The 18,474-nt window shown below is 43.0% G+C and overlaps 1 protein-coding gene across 7 annotated transcripts in view; it reads right to left on the reverse strand.

Annotated features, from left to right (window-relative positions):
• Positions 1-2,360: 2,360 nt before the first annotated feature.
• CEP170B (centrosomal protein 170B) overlaps positions 2,361-18,474 on the reverse strand; it is a 59,782-nt gene continuing 43,668 nt past the window's right edge. For 2 of the 7 annotated variants that reach the window (XM_048305849.1, XM_048305847.1), the window contains 8 exons: positions 17,496-17,745; positions 15,061-15,220; positions 11,173-11,211; positions 10,475-10,618; positions 8,890-8,978; positions 8,246-8,339; positions 7,263-7,314; positions 2,361-6,532 (listed from right to left, as the gene is read on the reverse strand). In XM_048305849.1, coding sequence (XP_048161806.1) covers positions 6,297-6,532; positions 7,263-7,314; positions 8,246-8,339; positions 8,890-8,978; positions 10,475-10,618; positions 11,173-11,211; positions 15,061-15,220; positions 17,496-17,745 — 1,064 coding nt within the window. In that variant the 3' untranslated portion in view covers positions 2,361-6,296. The remainder of the gene's footprint in view (positions 6,533-7,262; positions 7,315-8,245; positions 8,340-8,889; positions 8,979-10,474; positions 10,619-11,172; positions 11,212-15,060; positions 15,221-17,495; positions 17,746-18,474) is intronic. The other 5 variants (XM_048305853.1, XM_048305851.1, XM_048305852.1 and 2 more) reach the window with 3 other exon arrangements.

Here is an 18,474-nt window from a genome sequence, read left to right on the forward strand (position 1 = left end):
TTGTCACTTTTCTTGTGTAGCACCACCCTCCAGTCACACCTGGGAAAGATGACCTGCAAGTATTAGGAAAATACTTCAGTGTGTGCTGGGTTGAATGTATTTCATATTATAAAAATTACACTCCTTCTCTTCAATTTGCAAAGCACCTGCCAAACCAGGACACCACTGGCCCAGTGCAGTCTCACTCCTCAAGTCCTCTTAAACATAATGGTTTTTTGCTTACAGAGAGGTCTCTTTCCTTTCCCTGAGGTGAAGTTTTGTTACAGGCTGTGTTTTAATACATCCTCTTTCAGACTGCCCAGGTGTCAGTGGCTGGGAGGGAGATTCCATTCCCAGGGAAAAATGTACCACCCAAAGGGGTGACCTTGCTCTGTTGCTGAAGACATGAGTCCTCTTGCTGAAACCAAATTTCACCTGTGCCTCTGGATCTCCTCTTGTCTGGGAAGTGTCCATAGGCACCAGGTGGATGCCACATTTTGGGGTTTTTTTCCTTCCTGTGATTTGAATGTTGACAGAATCATTTAGGGTTGAACAAGCCCTTCCTGGCACCAACTCTTTTGGCGAGGACAGTATTTTCAGTATTTTCTGTTCAGAGGAGAAAAGGCTTAATCACAGTAGAGTCCTAGTGAGTGCTGTTTTCTTACGCTCATTGTTCTTGTCTTCTCTTGCTCAGCCCACATTGGTCAGAGACCTCAGCAGCCAATCCACTAAAACAACACACCTTTTCTAGGAACTGCACAGGTGAGCTCCCATGTGCTGGTGCTCAGCGTCTTTGCAGGGTTGCATCCAAACAGTTGCACCCCGTTAAGGAAAGCAACACCCCCTGCAGCCAAACTGCCCACTGCTGCCCCACACCAACCCCATCTCATCAGGAACAGCTGAGAGCAGCAGGGCTTTGCCCTTCAACAGCCCTTGGATGTCCTTGCTGAGAAAGACACAGTGCTCTCCCTCCATCGCATGGGCAGAACCCAACAGACGAGGGTCTTCTGCTAGATCTTCACACAACATCCAAAAAAAAAGAACCTGTCTCCTCCAAAGACTTAGAACTCTGAGAAAGGGTCCTGAAACCCTGCTCAAGGCAAAGTGTTCTGGTGTTCCCTGCTACACACACGTGGAAACCATGCTCTATTTCCCAAAGCAGCTGAGGATGTTGGGAGAGCCCGGCTTGCAACTGAAGGCTCAGCAGGCAGATGCACAGAGGAGATCATTACTTTTCCTATCTATCCCTTATTTTTCAACTTCAGCAGCTTTCATTACGTTGCAAATAGTTTTGGCCACAGTTCCACTGCCTCTTATGTCTACTCAGTCAAACTGTTAAAAATGAATGAAGTGGGTGCACTATTGATTTCAAAAGGGCCGTTGGCACAGCATCCTGACTCAAACACCGCTGCGTACTGCCAGGGAAGCCTGAGGAAATATTGCTAGTGTATAATCCAGCCCTGCCTTGTAGACAACAAAGAAAAATTTCTCTGCAGACACAGCACACAAACTAAGCTTCAGAAGGCTTTTTAAGAGAGGCATAAGTTTGGTTTGTTTTCTTAAAACACAAAATCCCTCCCTAAAACTTTTAAATGTAAAAGATTTCCATGTTAAGTATCTAATGGAAAGGGCACCAGGAAAATCTCCCAATGATTCTAGTTAGAGACTAGTATTTTCTTCCTCTTTCTGTTTTAGTTATTGCTGGCAAACAATGCTATGTTTTCCTCAGCTGCATGTGGTTCTGCTTTCTATAGGAGCTGTGTTAATGCAGAGTCCCATGTGGCACCAAGTGGGGTGGGGGAGGCTGAAGGCAGTGCAGAGGAGAAGGAGGAATTAACATTATTTCAAAAGTGCCAGGAAGGATGCAAAGCTCAGACAGAACTGCAGAAGGGTAGGAGGACACTGGTGGAATGAAGTAAAAAGTCAAAAAGTATTTCACAAACACATAAACTATATGTATAAGGTGAGAGCAAAAAAGTAAGCCTAATAATGTATCTGTAATCACATTCTTCCTGGGGAATGATCACTTCCAGGCTGCATTCAACCACCATGTTAAGAGTGGCAAATGAAACAAAATAGCACTAGAAATTAAATCAAATATCACCATACTGTACTCAGATGTGCCACCCTCATGTGAGAGGGACTTAGGGACTTCAACCCTGGAAATTCTGGGGGGATAAGGGGACTCCTCTTCTTTGGAGAGGGATCTGCCTCAGCCATAGGTGTCACCAGGACTGATCCAGTCGTGCTCTGACTCTTCAGTTGCTGACAATTCTCTCATTGCACTGCACTTAACACCAGTGAGAAACAGGCAGCTGAAAAAATCCATCCACCAAACACACATTCTCCTCCAAAGTAACACACAAAATCCAGAATCGCTGTCACATGATAAAAGAATGATTTATTAGAGCAACTTTATGATAAAATTATATAAAATAACAATTTGGTTTTTTAAAGACATCCACAATATCACCTTGAAACAAAATGTACAGACACTGCCTATAGACCAAATAAAAATAAATTACTGTTCAAAAAAATCAAACCAAAAGTGGAAAGAAATCAGGGCAGAAGAAACAAATCAAAATTATACACAGCATTTCAAGAGGGCGTGGAAAAGAGAAAGTCATTAATTGATTCAAGTTATACAAACGTGTTTCAGCTTTACTCTCAGACAGCTCAGCTTGCATTTGTGTTGCATGCAAATGGAATGATCCAGTGAACAGTTCAGAACAGCAGAATCAGCAGCATAACAACAGCAGAGAGTGAAATAGGCACAATTCAGCACGGGGCACATCAAAAGTGAACAGGTAGTTCTGTCTGGTCTTTGCAAAAGTTATACACATTTACCAACTTCAAAAATAGCTAGTGTGATCTGCAAAACAAGAAAAAACTAGTAAGTCTTGCACTTAAATACTTTACACTTTGTAACCTTTTTTTTTTTGTCTCCTTTTTTGTCAGTAGGCTGTATGTAAACATTCCACTAATTGTACCTTTACTAAAATACTCAAAGATGATGCAGACGTTCTTTCCTCCTGGAGCACGACCACAACGTGATACCACCATAGATCCAGCTGGGTCCTCGCTCCCAAAGCTCCTACACACCCTCACAGGAATTTACATTCACGCCATCAGAACAGACTAACAGGATTTTACATTTGAAAGCGTCGAACTGAAAAGTTTTCAAGTATAGTGGAAGAGCTGAGGGCTGGGATTTTGGAAGGTGCTCAGGGCATCAGGCACCCAAAGCATATGGAAACCCAAAAAGACCTGAGCACTTGCTTCCCTAAGACTTTGAAAATCCCACCCTTCATTACATTGCTTTAGTCAGACACAAAACACATGAAAGCAAGGTGGCAAGGGAGTGACACACAGCGCATCATCACCCCTGCCAAGCTCAATGCAGGGCTCATCCACAGCTCATGGAAGCCAGCAGGAATCTCGTGCACTGATCCTGGGCCCCCCAGATGCACCACTACACATGGGTCAGGTTCACACTGGAGTCACACAGGCATGTTTCCATGGTTGCATACAGTACTGCTTGTAAGAACCAACAATCAGCAAAGGAGTGGATAGCTCTTTGGCTTATCTGGAGCAGACAAGTGCAAACCGCAGTACTTCAGAAGCAGTGAACACAAGAAAAAATATGTTGCATTTCACTGTGGACCAGCAAAACCTTTTCAAATGCAAGGATCCAAGAATGACCATTGTGTTGGGACACAGAAGCATTTTATAGTTTAGCTGAGTCACAAATAAAACAAATCAAGCTGTGCATCCTCCCTGCCTTCACACACTCATTTCCAAATTATCAACAGACACTGATTGTTGCATCCTCATTAATCACTTGAAGAGGGACTGTATTTTGCAGGTTGATTTAACTGATGCAAGGTGTCTGTGGGCTCGCTCTCAAGTTCAGAACAGAGCAACCAAGGGAGAAAATCCCTCCCTGATGTGCTGAAGAATCAAAGAAGAATCAAGCAATTTTCAAGTGAAAGTAAACAGAAGTCCCATCAAGGACACATGGCAGAGAAACAGAATCCATTTGCGCATAGCCATGAAGATGTAGAAATAACAAATAATCATGGAAGTCAGATGTATGTCTTATTAATTCACTCGTCTCTACAGCAAAACTGAAACTAACAGCAACACCTTATCTGTGAAGGTCCTTCAACTCCTAGTGAGTTGGGGTAGCACCTGGTCAGTTCAAACCCTAAAAAGGGCTTGAAAAATTGTGTCTCATGTCAGGAACGATACCACCATTTATGATATTCACCAAGGGCACAGTCAGGTATTTCAAGAAAAGACAGATCAGAATCAACAACTGAATTAACACATTCAGATAGCGCGTATATTACAGGCAGAACAACATCAAGGGCAAATTCTTTTTATTCTGCATTCACCTATGTGAAATCCAGCAGATTTCTTCATGGAAGGGCATCTCCACACAAGCAGACGAGCTTATAGCCTACTAGAAATCTTGGAAGGATATCTGCACCTACTATTTACCAGCCAGCATCTTGCAGGCTCAAAAATAAACTAATGGCGTGTTGACATACTCCCATTTTGGGACCAATCCTGTCCCTGCTGAAATCAATGGAAAGCTCTCACTGGCTTCACCAGGAAAGCAATCACCTTCACTAGTAAGGTGAAACACTTTGTGAGCATCCCTATTTATTTAAATTATTTTAACAGGTTCCCACTGTTACAACATCCTAGCAGAAAAGCTCAGGTAACTACTGAAGCTAACTAAGGAATCCACTACTCACCCCAAAATATAGTCAGCACACAAGAAGCAGTCAAGCTTGGGAAACCATTTTCACTGGTTAAACTACATACTGTATGAGGGCAAAGTGGAACTCATCTGCTCACCTTTCCCAGTAAATGTATCCTCCACAGCTACAAAAGAATTTCTTTACCCAATTACTATTTGTTGACCTGGAAGAATGAAAAAGGAATCGATACAAGACAGAAAAAACTGGGAGCAAGCACATCTGGAAGAGATCCCCTCAAAACCAAAATTTTTGTTCTTAAAGCAACAAAAATTGCTTAGTGTTTTGCAATTTAACACATAGACAGAATACAAACCCCAACTTTTGTTAAATAAGAAATCGCTCAAACAACTGCACACAACCCTTAGTGTTTCTAGGATTATAACGGACCAAAAATTAAATCCAGACACAAAAATCCCAAATGTACCAAGTGCTTTACATTGTTGAATCGTTTCTGAAGAACACCACAGAATGGTGGTCTTTGCAAGCACTTTTGCATTGAAAAAAATTCATAACAGAACTAGCCATAAAGGTGGAGCTACATTGAAGCCATTATTTTTTCAGTGCTGTCAAGTGATTGCACTAGTTCACAGCAACTGTGTAATTAAGTTTATTCCATGAGCCATTGGAACAGATGTTTTTCTTTGCAATTGGGTAATTGCAAACATCTTAGTCTTTGGCCCAGCCAAGAGCATTTGTAGCTCATCATGAAAACACTGTATATTTAAATTTAAAAAGAAAAGCAGCTTAAAGACAGCATTTGTACCAAAATCATGAAAATTTGGCAAGCTAAACTGTAAAATCTAACTTTTTGTACCTACCCCAAACTTTGGGTCAGAAATATCATCAAAAATAGTAACTATATCAGTAGTCTTTACACTCATACCATTATTAACTTTTACACTTTCCCAAGAGAAAAACAAAAGGGTTTATTCTGTCTTGTTTTGGTTTTTGGACTGAAAACCAGATGCACAACTTCAGTGTGGTTGCCTTTTTAGGAATGCTGAAAGGGAATCTTACACAACTGCAGTAAGGGTTTCTCTCAGAAACCCATGATATTGCACAGTCGTTCTGTTGGATTTGCACGTTGATTCCAACAGAGCTGTAATGCTTCACTTGTACACTTAAAAAAAATTCAAACAAATAAAACCCAAACAAATATAGTACCAAAAAAAGTGTGGGTTTTTTTTCAAATTGAGCCTCATTACAACTGAAGAGTTATAAACAGGCCAATGCAAGAACACCTTAGCCTCAGCAGTACTGAATGGAAAATATGCAAAGCCTGTTTTCTTATGGCACACTGGAAGAATAAGTGAGTAATTTTGTAAAAATCAGTTTGCCTCTATGCTGAATATGTGCTGCTCCACAGTGCTAGTCTTGTTTAAAAGGCATACACAGACTTTCCATTCACCCTCACAGCATAGATTTTTCTTTTTTGTGCAACATATTAGCAATCTAAACAACTGTTCCACACAAACTGTCCACAAACCACTCATACACAATACTAATGCGACAGTAGATTACAGTATAACAGCAATACAAAATACTGTATCAGATCACGTATTTCTCTCCATCTGGAATGAAATTCAAATCTTGTAAGCTAGAAGACCCACAGTTCGATTTCTGAGCGTAGTTTCTCATCTGTGCTGGGGACAGAGTCTCCAGTGTGGACCCAGAATTGTTAGCAGTCCTGACTTTAGTGGCTGTAGATTGTTTAGCAGCAGAAGATGTTTTGTTACTGGCAACTATATCCAAGTTTCCAGTAGGGTCAACGATGGCATTTATGACTGAGGGGAAAAAAGGAAAAGAAAAAAACCAAAACCAACATTAGCAGCACTCAGCAAAGTTTCCAAACAGAAGTTTGCTGCCTTCATTTTGAAGGCAGTAGAACTGTAAGCAGTACTTTTCTTCATTTTAGTCAGTTTATCTTCCTCATTAGCACCTTCAGGTCTAAACAGCTTTACCAAGAAAAACCTCTCCCAAACTGAAGCTACATGGACTCTCAACTTTCTGGTTAAATTGGAAAAGACAAACTACAGCAGCCAAATGGCAAGCTTTTAGCAGGAGCCCAAAATGATGCCTGGATGTTTTTACATGCCTTTATTAAGCTTTTAGATGATGCAAGAGCTTGTCTTGCTTTTCCTAATGCAGACATCTATGTGCAAAATTCAAGTCCAAAAAGCATAACACAGCTTATTGGCTGAAAGAGCTGTTAAATATTGTTTCATCTGAACAGTCCTGCACCAGTTTATCTTATTGGAATATGCTAATGACCACAAACAAAGCATTTCCACAGTGACAGCTTCTACATTTCAATAGTCAAAAATGTTCTTAAAAACTGACAGTATAAGATAAATCTACTCTTAATTCCATATGCACTCATCAGAGAGCGCTGTGGTAACAAACTCAACTTCTGCATCCTTTCCCAGCTTTCACTGGCAAATGAGGCCACATTACTTTATTTTCTGCAACTTTACTGGCATTTGAGAGACAAAAGGAACATTTTAGGTGACCAACCTTCAAGCTGTTTTTGAACTCGCCTGAGCTCCTTCAGGATAGAACTGATTTCCTAGAAACAAAAGTGTCAGAATGGAAAATTAAGCAACGAAGTACTCAACTGACACAGGAATCTAGTCTTACGCCTCCTGCCTTATCTGATTAAGAAGATTCAAAGTCAGGCAACCCCCTTGCTCATTTAACAGAAAAGACAAATCTGTACGAAAGTGCATTTTGCCAGTGCACAGGGAGCATGCTCTGCATCGTGCCACCAAGTGCTGCGACAACACCCCATTCATACCCACAGTGGCTTTTAGCTATCAAATGCTGCAACTGTACAAAGGCTCCTCCTCAACATCAAATACACAAAGGTATTTGTAAATTCAGCTCCTAGACCAGATGAGGCATTTGGCCACATTTATACTGCTGCAGCACCAAGCTACGCAGGGCTTGCACAATGCTGCCTAGCATAAATCGTATTAACTGGGTCCAGTGCTGTACTTAAATCTTTACTGACAATCCCCTTCAAGGACAACAAAAGGTCATGAGAGCACAAACACCGTCTTGACGCTGAATCATCTAATTGAATTCACCCTGAGGTGGATTTTTACTGCCCTAATATCAAACAGTTACAGGTGAATTAAACAAACATTCATGAGAAACACCTGTCTGCAACTGAAGCTGTGGCAACCATATGGCAGGTGGTCCTTTGTTAAATGTTTAAATGAGGCCTAATGACCCTGAATTTCAACATCTGTTAAGAGACCCAGTCTCTGAAGATCAATCACAAAGGAACTGGGCAAGGTTTTGGTGAAACAAAACCACTGAAGGAACTCACTTTGTTACACTTCGAACAGTAATAAAACCCAGCAGTTCAACACATGAAAATGGACCAGAAATTTCAGACATGGATTTGAGAAGGGCCAGAGATTGCTGGTTTGGTTTCTTACAAAGCTTTCATGGATGAAAAGTCTTTAGTATCTCACTTGTTTGCATGGACTTACCTTGTTTGATGTCTTCAGAATTGGCACTTCATTTTCTGAATTGATTTTGGCCTCCATCTCCTCCCAGGTCCTTTCTGAGTTTTGAAACAGAATCCTGTAACACAAAAAGTAGAGCAGATCTTAAAATTGCCATCAAAAAACCACTTGTTTAAAAGACTTAATTATCACAAGATGTGGCAACAAAAGAGATTAGTGGATTAGCAACTGGAGACAAAGCTCCTTTCAGCTGATTTAGGAACATTCCAAAGTCCTTCCCTAACTGATGTCTTCTAGAGCAACAACAAACTTTGAAAAGATTTCACAAGCTTGGTAACCTGCATGTATTAGAAGAACCTTAGTACAGAAAAGGCAAGAAGAGACAATCCACCAGCTTTTTGCTGTATCTCCTGCATAGGCAGCATTTCAAAGTTAAGGCATCAACAGGCATTACAAATCCAGCATTAAAATTCCAAAGGCCAAAGATAAGAGGAAAAGTGACAGCAAATAATCATATTACCTCTGGTTCACTACACACACACCATTTCCTACATCTAGATTCCCTGCATCCTGATTAAAAAACTTTCCAAGACAACAGTACAATATCTTCCACAAGTAGCAAGTCAACAAATTCACCAGCAAGCCAGTATTTCAGGCCAGGGACTTACTTCATTTTTTCAGCAAGGTTTTCTGTATTTTCACGGATTGTATGTGATAACTGGGACACTGGGTTCAACATCAGATTGTCAAAGATTACCTAAAATATGAGGACAGATAGGAGAACTTTTAGCAAAAGCAGCATTTTACAAAATGGGAATTTTTTGTACAGTAAATGATCTCTACTGAAACATCTTTGTTTGTGTGGATAATATTTGAAGTTCAAAGGAGATTAAGATGACATGCACCTTTATTTCAGCACTTTGGCAAAAAGGTTAATACTAACTTGTTCAGACTTCCAGAGACAGATACACAGTTGTTTGCAATAACATAAGTATTTAAGCATTTCTGAAAGAAAAGCACTTAGGACTTTCCAAGCCTCACAAAAAAAATCCCCAAAAAGTCAAATCAAAATGCAAGAAGCCCCACAAGCAGTCTCACTGAAACTACCTAATGTGACACATATGAGTTCAAACCACCTTCACAGCCAGGTATCCCACCATGTCACCTTCTGCTTTATTAAAAATAACAACAAAACACCATCAAACTCCATCAAATATTCAAGTCCTGTGGCTCAGCAGGGCCTCCAGGCTTCTGCCAGGAACTCCCACATTAAGCTGGGGGCGCTCTGAAGCTGCACCTTTTATGCAGCCTTGGCACCTCTCTAAAGGAGAGGAAGGGATTGCTTCAAACCAGTCACAGGACAGGATCGGTACCAGTGGCTCAGCCCAGCGTCCCCTGTATGCGCCTGTGTGAGTCACACTCCACCTCCAGAGTGGCTGTGCAGAGCCAGCTCTCCCCTCCTGCCTGCACTGCCCTGGAGCCTCTGCCCCAGCTCTTCCTTCCCACCACAGCTGGCAGGCAGAAAGCAAGTAGAAGTGACAGCCAGAGCTGGACCAGGAGCTTTCTCCACCTCCCTCTGGCACCATCGCCCCACTACACACCCCTCATCCAAACACCATCCCCAGCCTCAAGTTCAGGCCAGGCTTTCTCACCCTTTAGCACCACTCCAGTGGTTTTCAGGTCACCCTGCTCTCTCAGCCCAGAAGAACTGCATCAAATTGCAAACGTTGGAGGGAGCAGTGCTCTCAGTCTGCAGGGCACAGCAAGCCAGCTGTGCCACAGCACCAAGCCCAGTTACACACACCCCTCCTAAGGTCCAGATCCTGCCACTGCTGCTCCATGAGCAGCTCTAACCAGGATGCCAGCTGCAGAACAGCAAGGTGCCATTAAATTGTCAGTGCTTCAGATTTCAAAGTTCAGGTGTTTGAGTTCTTCTCTAAAATAGCAGTGAAATAGCCTAAGAAGGCTCTGACACTGAATATGTCCTCCCAAAACCAGGTGACCATGCCTCAAGCCTTGTCCTGGCATTTTACACAAGAAAGGAAACTTCCAGTCAGTACTGGCAAGAGGGGTGATTCTGTTCCTCTTTTTTCTTTTTTAAACACTGTTTCTATACCCACACATCTGGGCTGTTGAGAAGTGTTGGGGTGGTTTTTTTTTTGAATAGCCTCCTTTGGCAGCTTAGAAAGAACAAGTACACATACAGCAGCTTAAAGCAATGTCATATATAAAGTAAAGAAAAAGGTGGCCTGCCTCCTCACGGTTTCTTGTCCTTGTTTTTCTTGAGGGATCCTCTTCTCTATTATCATTCATATTTTGGTCAAAATCCTTCAGTTCCACTGATCCCGGAGGCACTTTCTGGTAGTTCAGACTTGCTTCTGGAATGTGCTGCACCAACTTGGAAATAATGAGTAATGAGTCATTATAAATTAGTAGGGAAAGGAGGCTCACAGGCACTCACTGCAGGTATTAGAGATTTTCAGGCAAGCCCAAGAGGAACACTGATTCATTTAAGTCTTGTTCAGACAGGTATGGGTTCGTAAGCAGATTACTAGATCCCAATCCTGCAATTGCCTACCCAGTGGAGTCATACCACAAAACCCTGTTGGGCTGTTCTACTTTAAAATTTTGAGTCTTGAGCACATATTTGAAAAGTACATCTTTGTCTTTTTTGAATTTAGCTAGAACTCAGAAAGGCCCTGTTTTCCCACATCCTATGTCTTAATATATCAATGCAACATTAAAGACACACTCAAGCAGAAACCATTTAGTAACACATGAAGAGATGAAAAAGCAATACAAAATCACTTAAAATGCAAATAATTAACAGGAAGAACAGAAACAACAAGACAGTTACTCCTGTTGGGTTTACTGACAAAAACTCTAAAAGAAGGGGAAGAAAATAACAGTGACAAGACAGAGATACAAAAATAATGGGATGGAAAGTGCACCTGAGATGGATATGCCAGCCGAAAAGATCTACGAGCAATCTGTGTTAAAACAGAAACAAAGAGATCAATGCTAGTGAATGACTGTGACAGCAAGTATCAAAGAGAACACAGGGTTTGGGGTTATTTGGGGTTGACATTTTCAAAAGCACATTCCTGAAGACCAGCACTCGGTGCCCACCCCCCATCATGCACTGAAGTCCACAGAGATCCTGGTCACCAGCCAGTTCTGCTGAGGTGGCCTCGGGCAGCTCCCCAGTTACTCCAAACCAGACTGTGCAGCATGAAATCCAGAGCTCTCTGGGAAAGGGCTGAACATCCAGCCCAAGAGGCTCTTTGGTTAGCTAAGCACACATCTCCTGTGAGCAAACCATGTGCCATCCAAGGTCCAGGCTCCCCATACTCTATGCAGCAGCACTTGGGTTATACACAGGCAGCAGGTGTGAGATATTATGGTGCAGAGGCAAAACAGCCAAAATGTATAGCTTATAAGCTTCCTTTCATCAAGTGCAGAATCACTAAGTTAAGGCTGTTTGTGGCAGTGAAAGTGTCAGAAGGGAATGAGATACTGCTACAGTGAGCAGGTCTCAGCACAACCAGCTGAAAACAAGGTAAGGACAGTGCCTGCTCCACCATCACTGGAGATTTCTGTACATGACCTGTTCTTTTCTCACGTTTTCTCTTCCCCGCCACACCCATAAGCATTTCCTCTTGTCATACCAACACTCATACTGAGTATGTTACACAACAACTTTACAAACTTAATTGGGCTCTTTAGTTTTTGTTATATCATTATCAACTTTTTATAAGAAGACCTGCCAAAAGAATTTTATGCAGGGCTGAAATTCGCAGAAGTAGACAGTGGTTTGGGATCACCCAACTTGACTGTGTTTGCAGCAGCTGAGGTTTAAGTTTGATGGTTCAGCTCTTCAAGAAAGCTGCATCCTGCAAAACCTACACACCCACAAACCAAAGCATCCCAAACAACCCATGGCTTTGGTAAACAGGAATCACGAAGGTTTCACCCTTGCTGAACTCCTTTTTTTTTTGTTCTGTTTGGTTTTGGTTTTTTTAATTTGCTTAATTTGTAACAGTCCTCAGCCCTATGTGCCAAGAATCTATGTTATCATGAACTGTACAGCTGAGGCTAGAAAAACAAAACAAAATCACCCCAAACATGCAACTGGGGAAATGGAAAACCTCCCTGGCAAATATCCAATCCAGCACTGAACCTGAAAGGACAGAACATGAAGAATAAGGTTTAAATCTAAGGCTCCACCTTAACTTATAAGAGGATACTCCTAATTTAATCTTTAACCAAGCTTCTTAATAAAAGTCATTTAAAAAGCAGTTCATTTGAGGCTGAGAAATGCTGTGCCACACACTGGTCCTAAATGACATTTCTGGTACACCATTAAACACTCAAAAGTGATTCCAGTATCAGTACTTATTTTTCCTGCATTTTCCCCCACTTTTTTGGAATAGATATAAATATTTAGTACTAGAATGCAGAATGGCATACAACACTGCATGTGCCAGAGCAGCATAAGAGACAGCCACACATACCAAACTTTTCTTGTATTTTCACATAATCCCTTTTATCAGATGTTTCAATATATTACTATTATCACCATGATAGCTATTTCTCATCACTACGTCCTTTCCCAGAATATTTAATATAAAGTTGTTTGATAAGCACCAACAAAATTCACAGTGCATAGCATCACCCACACTGATCTTCAGCTATTTCCCAGCAACTTCTCTGCATCAAGCCAAAATTATTAATTTAGCACAGTTTCAACAATACTCAGACTGTGGGAAGAAGGTGTGGTGGTGCACTGGTGCTGAATCTGGTCCAGTACCAAAGATGAGATGTCTGTTTATTAAACTCACATCAGTTTATGTTGTTGCCATTCGCTACAAGACTCCCAAGCTGCACTGTTTAGGATCCCAAGCTATTCAGGATCCAGCTCCACATCTCAGCACTGCCAGCAGAAAGCCCTGCTGATGGAACTCGTTCCTGGCTATCACTAACGTAAGGCAGCAACACTGATGCACTGTGGCATTTTGGGCGTAACTCTAATGGCCTGCCAGCTGCTGGCCCTGCTGAAATCATGCTGATATCCACTCCTATTCAGAGTGAGCCTCATCAGAAGCCTTTAGAGTGTTTTCAGCCACTACGTGGACACACCAAAGCTTATGGCTCCTGATCTGTCTTCACAGGCTCACATCAATGCTACATCCTTTACACCACCCTAAGATCTCAAAAACTGCTCTACTAGTGAGCACTGCCAGGACTATTCCCTACAGTGTGACAGTCCTACATTTGCTCTCCTGACTACTGTGAGGGACTGACTGGCAAGTCTCCACACAGCAGCAGTGCAAAGCCACAGAGAAATCCTCACCCAGGTCCAAGCAATCTTGGGTTTGTGATTTTGCCATTCAGCATCACGCTTTGGAGAGTGTCATTTTGCACAGAGCAGAAACACTGTTTTGCAGGTGTCATCCTCTAGCAGCTGGGAACATCCCTCTGTATGAGCTGACTGATGGTTGAACTCTTCAGTGGGACTCCACAAAAAACTTAGGTGTGCTTCTCTTCCTCCCCTGCTTTTCTGCACGCAAGTGGGAGCTGAGTAAAATGTTTCACTTGCAAGTCAGAAGTACAGTAGGCATATCGCCTTTACTGCGTGAAAAGAATAATACAAAAGGCAGCTTGGCAGGCGTGGCACTTGCAAGGAAACAAAGCAATAAAACACTTTATCTCAGAGCCCGAAGTTATTTCGAAACATTTGTGCACTTTGGCTCCAAAAGGCCCCGGGAAAAACCCCTCCCTGAGCAGGCTGCAGCTGATCTTGGGTTTAGCACAACCACAGCCACACTCGCCTGAGGTTTTGGGTATCTCCCTGAACTTCTGCTTTGCACCTCCACTGCTGATCACAGCACGGTCACAGGGCCTCCAAGGACTCTCTTGGCAGAGTAACAGGTTTGGTCTCAGCTTTGAACCCTGCCTAGGATGGGTCTGCAATTCTCACAAGAGTCAAAGACAACAGGGGGCCAGGGGAACCATCTGAGCAGCAGACAGCTGTGTATTTTTTAAGTCCGCACTGGTGGTGCATAGGAGGGAATTTGGATTTAAACAGTAGCAAAGGTAATTTTACTTGAGCAGTTGGGAGTCTCCTGGTGACTTTGCAGCCAAATTTGAGCTGAGCTGGTCCCTGTGCTGCAGCACCGGTGAGCCCAGTTAAGAAATTGCCTCTCTCCTCCCCAGCCCAGTGCAGACAAACTGTGCTACACAGTCTGGGAGGAAGCCACAGCTTCACTCAAGGGCTGGGAGACAGCACTTCCCAAGCTACCTGCCTGCATCCCTGCCCAGCTCCCAGAGTCCTTGCCCTCCTCCATCAATACTCAGATGGAGGCAAGGGATTCAAGCAACACCTCCACAGCATTTCAGCAGTCCTGGCAGACAGAACACAGCAGAGGTACAGAACACACAGCTGACACAGAGAGTGCAGCCAGGGCACATGGTCAGTGCCTTGTGTGAAACAAAGAGGAAGGCTCTGGCTCCCTGGCACAGCAGCACAACACAGCCCCTCCATCCTGTTCCTCAGATGCAAATTTCAGCAACCGAACTCCAAACAGAAGCCTTGAGAGTCTTAGAAAATAATATGATTCCCATGTCTTGCAAAGCTGGCTGTGGCACAGAGGACAAAATAAAGAGCACTCTAAATAAGCGGCAGTTGATCTTTCTGGTTGTGTTTTTTAGGAAGACAAGGAACGAGGGATTTTCAATGCTGCAGCAACTGGGGATGCTGCCCTGGTCTCCCACCACAACCATGCCCCATGTACTTACTAGCACTGAGAGGCAGAGGTTTCTGTGATTCCGGACCTTACCTCTTCTCTTGCGGATATGGTGGAAGCAGGAGTGTTGGGCACAGAGCTGAGGGAGGGGCTTGGTCCCGTCCCCGAGGAACTCTGTGAGTCCCCATCTCCAGCGACATCGTGAATCTCTCGAGCAAGGATGGCCACATCCTTCACCAAGGTTTGGCTGAGCCTAAAGCACAGGCAGTGAAGCAGAACCATTAGAACATGGTCTACAACACGCCTCATATTCACAAAATCTAAAAAGAGGAGCCACAAAGGTTTGTGGGAGCTATAACCTCTGCAGAGACTAGGGCAGGCAGGGCTTTTTGGGGTGCCTTGGCAGGGTGCTGAGGAACATTCTGGCTGCATACAAAATAAATACACTTCCTTCCTGAATCCAGCTTCAAAGTAGAGAATTGATACAAAGCAAATTCTAGTGACTACATACTGCCAGAAAATATTGGCGACAATCCATAAAGAAATTTTATGTTATTGCTCCCCCACCCATCCACTCTACTTTTTTCTCTTGTTAATTTTTTTTAATACAATACAATTTTTCTTCTTTGGACTTCTTTGTTTTCCATCAAAAAGTACATATAGGGGAAAAAAACTTTTTTTTTTTAACTTAAAGAAAAAAAACCTCCATATCTCTTTCCTTTTCCTTGTGGTCTTCAGACTGTAAATCAAAATATGCCTCCACATTCTCCAGAAGAGCTGAGGGATTATGAGGGTAAGCATGGCATACCTTAGAGGGATCTGGTTTTCAGAAACCAAGTCTTGAAACTTCAAGCCCCTTGACAGGTGTCCAGTTAACACTCAGTGTTGGCAACACCTTGCTCTACCTGCTCTAGAGCTCAAAAACAGTTCCTAAGTCTCTGGTTTGTTGGTAGCAGAGCTTTAAAAAACCCCTTCAGACCAGAAGTAGCTGTTGTGGTAATTTTAAAGGAAAACTTCCAAGAGAAAAAATAATCCTACAGCCAGTCAGCTTCATCTGAAACACTCTGTCTTCTTTTAATGAAAAAAGCCAAAACCAAACCAACCAATGAAAAAATACCCCAAAACACCTCACCAAACAAAAAGAAGTTATCATGGAATATTCCAAATTGGAAGGGACCCACAAGGAAAACAAGCAATGTGACAAAACTGTCAGATCATCAAAACATTTCCTTGGAAAGAAAATGCATAGTTGAATTAATAAAACACGGTTTGAGCTGCCTGCGTAAGGTACCCCCCCTCTTTGTGTTGGTTTGGATAGAGCTGTCACCAAACACTTCCATTATGTGATTCAGTACTGTAAACAAGTGGCATTTTCCCTTTTAACTCTCTCTGACTCCTCTAAACCCCTCCCAGTTAATTCGGGAGCAGCAAGGGAAATCAGAACTGCAATTAGCAGGCAGACTCCGTGACAGAGCCCTGCACCGCGCAGCGCCAGACGAGGCTGACGCAACCCTTCATTTATAGCTGCTGCGAGCCGGAGCGCTCCCCGGTGCTGGGAACGCTGCTGGGAGGGAAGCTGGCATCTCACACACACACACACACACACACACACACACGCTTCGTGCAGCACAGGTAGAAAGCAGAGCAGCCTGATTTGAAGGCTGACACACTTTCTAGCAGCTTGACAGCAACTTTCAGGCAAGAAAACCCCTCCTGAGGTGAGCGCAGCAGCGGCGAGGGCGATGTGGCCAAAAGCAGACACAAGGCAGCTTCCTTAGGCAAAAGTATTTCAAGCATGGCCAGTACAATGGAAGACCAGTATTTCTGGAAAGTTGGCATAACACAGTTGCATATTAGAGACGACAAACCTCAAATGCCACTGTTTAAAAAAAGAAACTATTTGTTTTATTGCTGAGGTCCTCCAGGCAACCATCAGACCACCAGTACACAGAAAGTCCCGTATCCAGGGACATCAAGCTAAGCAACCCAGGGACATCAAGCTAAGCAACAACTCATTTATATACAAGGTCTAGACAGAGTTCAGTTCAGTTGTGTCAAGCAAAGAGGTTTCTGCCCTGCAGCGATTTCTTACTGCTCCCTCACCAGCTTCAGGCAAAGCAGCTTCAACAGTTTACATACTCAGTCTTTGCTAATCCATTTGACTTCCCCTGCAGAGGATTAGGAGAGTTCACACCAACCATGCCACACACACAACTGTGACTTCCAGCAGAGAGCAGAGATATGCAGGTATAAACAGTTAAGACTTCCCACAGCTTGAACAAGAAACAAGCCAAGAGAAAATGCCCCGCAACTTGGCCTTTTCTAGATACAAGGTACAACCAGCACATCCAGGCTGGGAAGGCTCATGAAAACCTTCCAAGTCAATGTTCAGATATAAAGGAGATGTGGGCACACAAACAAATGGAGAGAGCCTCTCCTTCTACCCCCATACCTGGGTTTGATTTGAACACCAAGGAGAAAACAACTCATTTTCAACATGTGGGTTAACAGATAAAGCCCCACCTCACCTGGCTATTTCTGCTATCTCTGCTGTTTGCGCCATGAAGTTGTATGGGTCAGGGTTGTCATCAAAATCTTCATCGTCATCCGTTTCTTTGCCGTTGTGCTTCTGCTTGCCCAGCCCAGAGCCACGTATCCTCGGTGTTTGTGTGGCTGTTGAAGTATGGGAGCGTTTGTGTTTAGGGGAGCTGTGATTTGAGCCATATTCCTCCTCCGAAGTAGAAGTGTAATCTGAACCCTGTGGTCTCCGCCTTGATGCTTATAAAAAATGAATTGGTTTCAGACCAAGGACAGTAGTAAAGAGTAACTACAAAAGGCTGAAAAGTAACACAAAACTAGGCCAAGAGCACAAGGAAAGGAGAGTTTCTGTGCAGATCTTAATTTAAAACAGCACATTCTCTGAGCTTATTTCAAAGTTGAGCCCCTCTACGGCTCCCATTCACTGTACAAATTTGGACTAGGAAATTCCAATGGAAAATCATAATGACTGTGTTAACGACTCCATTGTAGTAAATTATTACCACAGACTTTGCTTTCCATGCACAGAAGCTCTGTGTGTAAGTACACATTTCAGACTCCTCATAGTCCCACAGAAGTCCTTTTCTAAAGAGAGCCCAATTTTCAAGCCTGCAGATACCTTTCTAATTAGCTGCAAGTAAAAGCAGAAGGAGGGGTTTTTGAGTGAAGAGTAGCTTGTGGTGCTTGGTGTTATTTACAGGAGTCCACACCCCTGTGTTCACCTCCTGCCTCACAATTCACCATTAATGACACTCTACAAGAAAGAGTGTTCACGCAGTCAGGACTGGCTCCAAGCCCTGGAGCCAAGTGGAAGCTGCCCACTTATCCCAATTTGTTCTGCAGATCTGTAGACATCCAGGTCCTCCTTGCATGGGAAATGTCAAGGTGTCCTTATTTGAAAACCGGGCTCCCAATGTTTGCTGCCTCACTATACTCTCTACAGGTACTGCTTCATTCCTTTCTGTCCTT

This window comes from Corvus hawaiiensis, chromosome 6, assembly GCF_020740725.1.
Source record: "Corvus hawaiiensis isolate bCorHaw1 chromosome 6, bCorHaw1.pri.cur, whole genome shotgun sequence".
Lineage (NCBI taxonomy): Eukaryota > Metazoa > Chordata > Aves > Passeriformes > Corvidae > Corvus > Corvus hawaiiensis.